The 12,265-nt window shown below is 33.2% G+C and overlaps 1 protein-coding gene across 1 annotated transcript; it reads left to right on the forward strand.

Annotated features, from left to right (window-relative positions):
- Window positions 1-7,252: 7,252 nt before the first annotated feature.
- LOC113376362 (one cut domain family member 2-like) lies at window positions 7,253-8,517 on the forward strand. Its single transcript, XM_026616268.1, is given in 2 exon segments — window positions 7,253-7,937; window positions 7,940-8,517. Coding segments are annotated over 2 exon segments (1,263 nt in total).
- The last annotated feature ends 3,748 nt before the right edge of the window (window positions 8,518-12,265 follow it).

The following is a 12,265-nucleotide window of genomic DNA, read 5'->3' on the forward strand; positions in this document are numbered from 1 at the left end:
AGTGGAAATCGGCCTCGCGGTTTCTTAGTAATTAAACTTCTTTGACGATTTTGATGAAACATTGTATAACGATAGATTTTGCAGTCTGAAATAACATACTAAAATATTATAGGCCTACAATAAGCGGTTGAATTATAAAAATTCACCACAGTTTTCGTCGCGATTAACGTTCGTAGCTTACTGATTACAGTTGACGACCACACTTACATCAAATACTTTTTTCGAACACGTTGCGAAATTAAATGTGTTAAACAAATTATTTATATATTTATCATAAGAATGTTTGAAAAACATTAATTGCAAATCGTATTGATTAGTTTTTAGTGAAAGCAAAAATGTTATTTTTGAAATAAACAGTCGAATATTTTAATTAAATAGCTGAATCTCAATTCTTATAGTTGACTGTGTATACATTTTGGGAAGTACGTGCAACTTGCCTTAATGCTACTTACACCTATTTTACAAATTTTTAATTTATAAATTATTTTTTTTGAGTCAATTAAAAAAAATTTTGGCTATGGAGCACTTTTTTCTGGTGTTTTGGATCATTTTAAAATTTTTGCCGAAGAAATTATCTCTAGTAATCCTATTGTGTTTTAGATGGTGTGAATAACGAAAAGAAGATAGTCACTCGAGCCACACGTTCTCGCAGGCAGAGGTCTCGCCGTGCAACAAAGCGCACTGCTCGCGTCCTGGCGCGTCCGACGCGTTCGGCGAGCATCGTGCAGGAATGGGATTTCCATTCCTCGAGCGATGGCCTGGCAACCCGCGACGCACAACGGCGACACTACGCCGAGGTACGAGCGCGAATTGAAGACAATACATTTTACGACTATAGAGAGGATGTGCCTTGCTCGTCAGCTCAGGCGACAGCCGCTGGAAGCGTACCGTGGAGAGATCGAAATTATCCCAGATCCGTTAGCCGAGCACCGAAAAGACGCAGGTGCCGGAGATCTTCCTCTATTTACCATAGTGCTGCTGATTCAGCCGACTCCGCCAGTAATAGAAACGTAAGATCGGTACAATAACTTAAGATACATTATGTTAAATGAAATTTATTCAGCTAACTTTCATCATTTAATAATACAGCTTTCCGTTGAACGTCTGCAGTCGGTATTGAATTCGGTCTTCCGAAATTCCGCTAATACTATAGATGAACAAGAGGTCACTCGCGATGTAGATGAGCAAGTGGAATACATGGACACGATGACGCCCCATTGGATAAAATCGTTTACGGGTTTGAAAATTTCGAGATCTGAGGAATATCAACCCCCTGTTAAGCGATCACAACGACGACAGTGGGAGATACATCCCAGTGTGGTCCCACAAAGCCCAGTAGATCGCAGTTTTAAGCACGGAAGTCCACGAGAATCTCGCAAAAGTCGACCTGTTGCAAAACTTTGCAGGTCCTCGACTATTGTACATAAAAAAGTCCATGGTCCTGAGGATTTGAGTGTGAGATTTAAAGACGCCAGCAAATCGAGTGGTGGTATCGTTGAAGATGGCGGAAGACAGCCGTTGTCCGATGTGGGAGAGTATATACCTGCTGGGGAATACCACGTGCAATCGAGAAATGGCAGTCCACCCGATTCCAAAAGAGGTTCGCCAACTGCCTCGATTTGGTCCCTTGCTGCTCCGTCCAGCGGACTCTATGAGGATGACTTGAGCCTAGGTGTCGTAAGCGATCTAGATGTCAACTTCTTAACCGACGAAGATTTTTAAATAATAATGAACTGCATGATTTATTTTTTTTCAAAATTTTCTGTATACACGCAATTTGAATTAAAATATTTAAATAAAAATTTCAAGTTTTTAATGCGTTACTAATTACAATTAATTTTATCTTAGGGTGCAAAATGTAAAATTCTAAAATAACTATAAAGATATTGATAGATGTAAAAGGTATTTCTGGTCTAGAGACATTAATTTTCAACGATTTTTGGAAGAACGTAGAAAAGATAAACACTATTTTTACTATATTTTTCTCTAATTATAAATAAATGTTTTGAGGATATAAAAAAAGATAAGTATTAAAAATTAATCCTAAAGTTTTAATTCTAAAAGATCAAGTAAGAGGTTTAAAAAAATTGGCTTGACTATACCCAAAATGGTGAACTTTCAAATAATCTTAAGAAAACAAAAAATATATATTATTAATTAGAATAATGTCGCTGAGGCACAAGCTACAGATAAGTCAAAAAGAAAATTTTTACAAAACGCCAGGAACCATTTTTCTTGGGCACCATGTGCAATGGTGAACTCCAGGGAATCTCGGAGCGTCTTCAATGCCTAATAATGCATCAAATTCAAATACAATTTTGATATTTTTCATTTCTTTATAAATAGTAAAAATCGGAGTTATGGGAGGAGAGTAGTTCATGATGAAGAGAAGGCTATGAAAAAGACTCGGTAAAAATTTGAAATAAATCGGTTCAGTAGAAGTTGAGAAATCGTGGGTGTCGTATCGAAGATGACAGTTTCGGGTAAAACGCGTATAGAGTGGAAAATCTTGTACATATATTCTTGAAGAGTTAAACATATCAAAGTAACACACTGACTCCTCTCAAGGATAAAACACGTTTAACATATAAATGTATATATTATATAATTATATCAATACGTGTGCTACAAGTTTCTTAATGTTTCATTAGCAACCTTTAAATTTAATCTCAATAAATAAAAATAAAATTATCATCGAATAGTTTAGAAAAAATTAAAATGATGTATGCGCTTCCGCCTCCAATGCTTCTGATCACGTGGGTAAAACTATTCTGTTGTGGAAGAGACTATTATTCCGTTTCGTGCTTATGATTGTGTATGTATTATTTGACACAGCGCTTTCTAAACGGTAATTGAAAATAAAATGAAAATTAGGAGCAAGTGGCATTTTGCATTAAGGCGTTACATGAACTGCGCGATATATATAAATAATCGACTTAATAAATAAGAAATCAATATGTTAGCAAAGTAGAGAATTATAATGTGAGAAACTATTGCAGAGAATTTTGTACACATTTTGGTTAATTTCGACAAGGGATTTAACTTTAAATATTTAAATTTAAATATTATTGAAACGGAGTATTTTCTAAATGCAAGACCGATTAATCCAAGCTTTAAATAATTTTTACATAACGACCATAACTAACAATTAAAAATTTTATTTTAACAATCATTTATGAAAACGACTCAAGCGATCATTGCCAAAAACTAATCAACACGATTTCCAAATGATATTTTTGAACATAATTTTCAACATAGGTTTAGGATTTTTGCCTAAACGTAAACATTTTTAAAATGTTTTGTTTAAATGTATTTTTTTTTTACATTTCTGCTATTTATTAAACAACGGGCTTATCCGATCGTCGAGTAAAAATAATCTACGAGAGTCTTTATTGCGTTACATCTAATAACTTTTATATTTTTAAAATCAGTTGAAAATTTTTTTACATACATACACACGTACATGTTGTCCAAAAAACACTATCTTAGCAATTTCAATTTTCTGGCGAAAACAAACTTCTCCTTTGGTCAATAATATGAAGTTATATAATAATTATTACAGTTATAATAATTAAGTTATTTATAGATATATTAAATAATAATATATAAATACTAAATAGCAGTCTGCCCAAAGGCAGGCCCATGGCGTGAAGCATTACAAATCCATGATTCCCTTCTTCTGTCTTGTTTATTATTCCCATTATACACTTTTATGCATTTTCTTTTCAAATTTTTGCTTTTATGCTTTTGGTCCTGTGCTTTGACTTTCAGTTTCCTGTATTTTCTTTTCTCATCAATCATCTACATTCTTCTTCTTCCACATCCTTTTAGTCCTATTTTATCTTCGACGACGTTGTGTAGAAAGTACTCTTTTTGCAGAATGAGCCCGATCCAGTTTTTCTTTTTTTTCAGGATTTCTGAACTATCTGACTAGGTTCAGTAAAACGAACAAAGTTTTTTTGCTATTTTCAAAAAAATAATCTGTTTTTTTCACCCCAAGGGCTGGGTAAAAAGGGACTGCGATCGGGCAAACAGATACAATTGTTATTTTTTAACTTTACAGAAATTTACGAAATAATAGCTACGTTATTCAACTAATGCAAAATATAAATTTCATGAGTATTTACAGAGATAACACTGTATACAACCTTGATCTACTATTTAGTCAGAAATAATTATCAGCATAGTTAGAATAGATATTTATTTAAATTTTCTCCTGTAAAATTGCTTTTATTAACTTACTTTGCTATTTTTTTTACAATTTTTTATTGTTTACACCTTTGCCAGGGTAAAGGTTCAGTTGGTACTTTTACTCCACCCTCATGTGAGCTTTCATAGAGATTATATAAAAAAACTGTTGACTACTTTAACTTAAAATAATAATACATCTTATAAAGCAATAAAATAACGTGTACCTAAAAGTTATATTAAGGTCTCGTAAAGTAAACAACAGTGCTCATAACCAAAAAAACTAACTAAAGCAAATACTATTATTATGGATTTTCAAACATTGTCGTTATCTCTAGATAACCGTTGTAAGAATCAAGGTGATGGCTTTTTATTATTCATTCTTTTCCCTCTACTTTCAAATATTGTGGTTAAATAATTCCTAACCTTGCTTGTTTTTGAGATAACGGTGGTTGACTTTCTTATCCGCGGACCTTCAAGCCTCGCTCTACTCTACAATAGAACCATGCCAGTCATATATGTGTGACTTAAATATTGCTTTTTCAAAATTTTAGTAAAAAAAAATTCTTTGATACATCAAATTTTTTGGTACATTTCTATTTCTAACTAAATTATCTAATAAAGTAACAATGTGTATTTTTTTATATTATTGTTGCGATTAATCTGTTACCAAAACTATTTTTAACTTCCGTAGGGCAAGTTATAGTAATCGCAAAAAAATCGAAAATGAAATTTTTTGTATTTCTCGACGTTTCAAAGGTTTCTGAACATTTTGGCATATCTTAGAAAAAATGTATGTATGTGTGTGTGTGTGTGTGCGGATACAAATTTTCGTCGACGATTTCGGGAACACGGATCAACCGATTTGAATAATTCAAAAAACATTCGATTCGTATTGATAAGGAGACGTGCTGATTAGTTTTTGGCAAAGGCAGGTCTAGCCGTTCCAAAGATACGGGGCAAAAGTGCCGAAAACGGTAACTCAGTTTTTAAGAGAACGGAGCGTCCGATTTTAATAATTCAAAATACATTTTACTTGTATTGACAAGATGAAGAAATGATCAAATTTTCATGAGGGCAGGTCTAGCGGTTTCGGAGATCTAACGAAAAAAGTAAAAAAAAATGCCATTTGGCGGTCAAAAATGATCATTAGACATATGCACATCAAATTATCAGATATTTTATAGAGATTTTAACAATAAGTATAAATTTTGTTTGCATTCCTATGGGTTCCGTACCAATGATATTCGTTAGACGGCGACGCGGCGCTTACGCGCTTTGACATTTTGTCTCTATGCAGTTAAAGCAGTACGATTGCTTTGAAAAAAAGTTCAGAATTTCCAAAATATGTCAAAATAAAGAAAACATTTTTTTTTCAAAAAAGTAATTTTTGTCAAATTCCTAGTTTCTCAAAAATCTAATTTTTTCGAATTTTTTTCAAAAATGTTAATCGTTTTTAAAAAAATGATAATATTTGGTACGGGAAGTTCCAGCAATTTGCCTTAAGGCTAGATGCCATGCGCCCCACTAGTTTTATATTATCGTTGCGATTAATCTGTTACCAAAACTATATTTTTTTTTGTTACAAAATGAAATAGTTCTTTTATCCGTACTGTTTAGAAGGCCTGGTGGGCACGCGACTGCGCATTAAAGGGTCAAAAGCATCCTCGTATCGCGCTCCCTTTTCGCGCGATTTGAGTCGTGTCGCGGGAGCGGGGGGTTGTGATAGAGCGACCGATCGATAATACGGGCGCGCGTTGCCGTCGGGGGTACCCGCTCTATACAGTCGCCTGTGCCGTATATATGAACTATGGAATTCCACACAATACTAACGCGTCATTCTTATGCCGATGGGCCGGAATTGTAGCCTCGAAGAAAAAAATTCTTGCCATTGTAAATGGTCAATATTAAAAGTCATATCAAAATTTAAAATGTTTTTTGTAGGAAAATAAATTGTCATATGTATTTATTTACCAATTTTTTTGTCTCTAATTTTAATATATACTCTATAATATAGAGGATCAGTATAACTCTAATTATTTACATACAAACATATATATTGCTATTACTGAATATTGCATTTATAAAATTAGTATGCTGATAAGGAATCAAACGCGACTCTGTTACGGCGCTGGTGTATCAGCGGACAACGTAGCGCACAGGGTTGTACCTACGAGAAAGAACACACGTGCTTCTACGCTTCGAATTCTGTTCCACTGTTCATATCAATGGATTCTATTGACAAGTGACTTAATTGATCGGTGACTTTCGTTAGTTTTAAGTATTTAAATTAAAGTCAAATTATTATTAATATTTTTTTATAATATAATAATATAATATAATATAATGATTTCATTGTTTTTAAAAAAATTGTGTGTGAATTATATAGTTTAAAACATTAAAGTAGTAAATTTATTATAGTATTTTTAATTTTCTTCTTATAAAATACTCAAACTTAAATAGTGAGACACAAATTCCTTAACGTGTCGCAACTTTCTTTACATTGGTAATAACTGTTTACTATATTTTGAGCAAATACTGTATGTATATAATAATTATAATGATAATGAAATATTTTTTATCTAAAATAACAAGTGTGATTGAATATAAGCTTATTGCCGCTTTCCTGTGTCCATTACATAAATCCATCTCTGTAATGTTGTGGAACAGCTGCAAGTCGAATATGGCGGTGTCGTGCCGATTGAAGTACGCATAGTGTTCAACCCCGTGCGATTCGCGTATGGAGCGCGCCGACTCGGCAAACGCGCCAGTCAAGGGTCGGATAGTCGCCCCAGGGGTAGCGTTCTAGCATTCTCACAAACACTATACAACACACAGCCCAGTGAAAAACATGGTCGCGTACTATTACATCGAATGTCGTCCTGTTGTGCGCACAACACACGGCTTCGGCCGTGCATCGGTACCGTCGTAATATTGTCTTATAGTTAACGTAAACAAAAAGTGCTGTTATGTGACGTCGTAGTGTTTTCCGTACACGCCAGTGTGTGATTAAGTGGTGTCAACAACAACCCCAAAAATTACAAAACAAGTGTGAACTCGTGTAATGGATACGATCGACGATATGATAGAACAACAGCAACAGCAACAATCGCTCCTGGAGCCTTTGAACGATGCGGTCGAGTCGCCGGTGTCCAGTACGCAACATAGCAATTCTCATTCGCGCGGCGATATAAGTAACGCCAGTCAACATGTTGGATTGTTAACGCGCGTTGCCGATTCCGGCGAACGAGCGCCCGAGGAGACTTTAACAGTGATAGTACAACCGCAAGACGATTCCAGGGATTCCCAACTTCTCAGTCCCGAGAAGCTTACACCTAACGATGAAACGACCATCATGGACGATACGGCTGATTTTCGTTCACTTCACGAGCCTACGTACCAAACGTTGACTTCGGTAAATGGCCGAATGTCACCGCCTGGTTTTAGTCCTGGTTCGTCTTATGCAACTTTGACTCCTCTGCAGCCTCTGCCTCCGATATCGACAATGTCAGATAAGTTTGCTTATGGCCATGCAACAGGAGTTTTACAAAATAATGGTATGGGTATCGGTTTAGCACTTGGTTCAAGTTCTCCTTATGCATATGACAAGTTACCATCGATGGGCATGTCGCCGCCGCACGATTACTCTCCACCCGCCAATACTCTTGGAGCAATGGTTATGTCGCAGCAACATAGTCCACTATCACCTCATAGTGCTTATAGTCAAAACGGACTTCAATCTCCCCAAAAAGTTTATCGCCATCGGGTTATGATTCTCCTTACGGCCAGAGACCCATGCAACAGAGTCCTGTGTTAAGTCCGCCTTCGTCTGGATCGGTCAGATCACCAGACGGTGGTATGGGAGGAGGTTTTGGTTCAGGTCTGTCATCACTCAATGGATTAAATCAACATACAAACGCGCCGCCTGGATTAGTGCAAATATCACACGTGATTCGTGAACAATCTTCTCCTTCGCCTCCGTTGCTGACATTACAGACGCAAGGTAAAAATATTAATAACGCAACACTTCTGCAAACGACGTCAGTATCTGCGCCTTCAGACGGTGAAGAAATCAACACGAAGGAATTGGCACAGCGCATCAGTGCAGAGCTAAAACGTTATAGTATACCACAAGCAATATTTGCACAGCGGGTTTTGTGTAGATCTCAAGGAACGCTTTCGGATTTACTGCGTAACCCGAAACCTTGGTCGAAGCTGAAATCTGGTCGCGAGACGTTTCGAAGGATGTACAAGTGGTTGCAGGAACCGGAGTTCCAGCGAATGTCTGCGTTGAGGCTGGCGGGTGAGTTATGCAATTTTATGATTTGATTCGTAGATTTACTTCTTCCTTCTAATTGAGTTGGTTTGGCAGCGCGCTCTGTGTGCGATTCTTTGTGCGTAAAGCGCGCTTTTAAGTGACTCGTGCTCAGAGACATCGCGCGGCCTCGCACAAATCGTCTTTGCCATCCGCCCACATCCCACTCATTTGCCGTCCGCCTTTTGGTAACTCTCAGCCAGCAGACCGTGCCGCTCGCTTCGTCTTTCGACGCTTGGCCGTCTTTCGGCGATTGCTCCTTACATGTTATTACTTATCAGATCGGTACGATTGCGTTTCTCGAATTCTAATTTGCCATCATTACATACATTGAGCATCCAGATCCACACTGCTAAACATCTGTTTCGATTCATTTTCGTATCGGTTAATTTAGGCTTATAACGGAATTATGTGTGCATGAATGAACTATACAATTTCTATTATGGGGTTGCAATATGATAATATACAAATACAACAAACAAATTCGTATTAATAATTACATTATTTATTGAAAAGTTTTAATGTTTTATGTTTCGAGAGAAATTTAAAACATATCTAAATTAAAGTTCATTTGCATTAATATATACTCGTATAGTCAAATATGTTCAATAGAAATAATTAATATTAAAAACTAAATCACTTAGTTTAAATTTTTAAAAACATAATGTCGCGTGTAAAATATTGCCCTCAAATTTTGTGAAATAGACATAATTATACGAACAGTTATGCACATGATTAATATTGATATAAATTCTATAATAAACTAATTATAATAAATATATATACAACATTTTTCTTCTAAACTTTTTCTAATTCATTCGAAATTTGAAAAATTGTTAAAAATATATAAATTCACAAAATAGAAATAGTTTTATAGGTACGCATGAATTAGGGCCAAAATTAATTCATGTGTATAATTGGACAACTAATATTTTTTCCAGTTTTTTATTGCACTAGTAAAATAAATATATCACAACTGCTTTTACTAATATAATATTAATCTTATTTAAAATTAATTAAATCCTAGTATTTTTTAAAACATCTTGAATATCGCAATGTACCGTGTACATGCAATTTCATTTCATTTTTGCATTAAAAAAGGAAGCAATATTTAAATAAAATTTGATTATATCTATGTTGAAAATAATATATAATTAATTGTGGTAATATTAATATAAATGTGGTATTATTTTCTAAAATTTCAAATAATTAAATTCCCGAGAAGGCGACATAATTTTGATTCTTATAATAATTATTATATGATCGTAATTAGAATTAAGGAAAATTAAAGAAAAACTGGTATAATAACTTAATATATAAATAATGTACTAACATTTTTATTCAAATGTAACACTTGTTCAAGAACACATGCACATTTATACATACATATGTATATATATAGATAAATACATAAAGATATTAAAGATTTTTAATAGACATTCATCTAGATAATAGAGATTATGTTTCTGAAAAATAATTAATTTTCGTACGTTTCGAGTCCCTTCAGTAGATAAAACACACAAATTATTCGAAAAAGTCAAAAACGACATTCAATGAAAATAAAACTTGATTAACGATCATATTTGTGAAAAAGTATAAAAATATTTATTTAAAAATATTTGAACATTTTAAACAAATGTTGGAAGTGTTGTGTTTTATTTACTGAATAAGAGTCAAATTGGGTTCTGAAACGTATGGAAGTTTATTAAAAATTATTAGAAATATAGTTAAATTTTGTTCAGATGTGTGAATAGATTTTTTTTATTTTTTATCTATATACACATATGTTGTATGTGTTCTCGTACAAAATTTAAATTTTAAAGAAAATGTTAAAATATGAATTAATTGTATAGTTATTATAATATTTTTTCTTCAAATTTCTTCAAATCTGGAATTAATATGGCCAACGTATATAGTTATAATTAATGTGGGTATAGTTATATCAAAATAGAATTAATTTTGCCTTTTTGATTATCATTTTCTTTACAATTATTATTTATAATAATTTTCTTCAAATTACAAATTGAATAACATTAGAATTAGAAATTAATTCTAATTAAAATTCGAATTGAGTAATGTTAACATTACTCTATAACTAAACATAGAAGTCTATTAAATATTTTAAAATCGTAATTTATTTTTCATTGTGTTATATGATTGAAAATCTGTTAAAAATCTTTATTTTAACTTCTCGTATGGCAAGTTATAGTAATCGCAAAAAATCGAAAATAAAAATTGTCACAGATATTTACGTCTTAAGGTCTTCTTAACATTTTGGCATACCTTAGAAAAAATCGATGTTGTGTGTGTGTGTAATAAATATATGTATGTATGTATGTATGTATATATGGATAAAAAAATTGTCGGCGATTTCGTGAACACGGATCAACCGATTTAAATAATTCAAAAAACATTCGATTCGTATTGACGAGGAGACTTGCTGATTAGTTTTGGCAAAGGCAAGTCCAGCAGTTTTGAAGATACGGGACAAAAGTGCCAAAACTGGTAATTCAGTTTTTGAGATAATGGAGCGTCCGATTTGAATGATTCAATAAACATTTTATTTGTATCGATGAAATGAAAAACTGATTGAATTTTTGGAAAGGCAAGTCCAGCGGTTTTGCAGATCCAATGATCAAAAATGATCATTAGACATATGCACATCGAATTATCAGATATTTTATAGAGATTGTAATGATAAGTACAAATTTTGTTTACATTTCTATGGGTTCCAATGTTTCGCTACACTGCTAAGCGGCGCATACAAAAAATTCAAGTTTTTTTAATGGAAGTTCCAGCAATTTACCTTAAAGTACGATGCTATGCACCACTAGTTAACTTCCTGTAGGGTAAGTTATAGTAATCGCAAAAAAATCGAAAATGAAAATTTTTATATATCTTTACGTTTCAAAGGTTTCTGAATATTTTGGCATACCTTAGAAAAATGGATGTACGTATGTGGATGCCAAAAATGGTAACTCAGTTTTTAAGAGAACGGAGCGTCCGATTTTAATAATTCAAAAAACATTTTACTTGTATTGACAAGATAAAGAATTTATCAAATTTCCATGAAGGCAGGTCTAGCGGTTTCGGAGATTTAATGAAAAAAGTAAAAAAAAAATGCCATTTGGCGGTCTAAAATGATCATTAGACATATGCACATCAAATTATCAGATATTTTATAGAGATTTTAACAATAAGTATAAATTTTGTTTACATTCCTATGGGTTCCGTACCAATGTTCATCCGTTAGACGGCAACGCGGCGTTCACGCGCTTTGACATTTCGTCTCTATGCAGTTAAAGCAGTACGATTGCTTTGAAAAAAGTTCAGAATTTCCAAAAATATGTAAAATTAAAGAAAACAGTTTTTTTTTCAAAAAAAAAAAAAAATTTTTTTTTTTCAAAAAAAGTAATTTTTTTTTCTCAAAAATTAATTTATTTTAAAGTAAAATTTTTTCAAAATGTTAATCGTTTTTAAAATAATAATAATTTTTGTTACGGGAAGTTTCAGCAATTTGCCTTAAGACACGATGCCATGCACCACTAGTTTTTCTTTCTGTTATATGGATGCAAAACCGTTGAAAATCATTTTTGTTTATCTACGTACTTTTACCACATGAAAATTTATCACATACGTATATGTATATATGTACCTACTACCTTCTATAACAATTTATCAAGCTTATAAGTAAACAGAACGTTTTCAATATTGTTCATTTTTCAATGTTATGTTAAAAACTAGTCTTCCGTCAAATGTAAA

The sequence above is a fragment of the Ctenocephalides felis genome, unplaced genomic scaffold, assembly GCF_003426905.1.
Source record: "Ctenocephalides felis isolate EL2017-DRISC unplaced genomic scaffold, ASM342690v1 CF-g0.4_SCAFFOLD_01886, whole genome shotgun sequence".
Taxonomy (NCBI): Eukaryota; Metazoa; Arthropoda; class Insecta; order Siphonaptera; family Pulicidae; genus Ctenocephalides; species Ctenocephalides felis.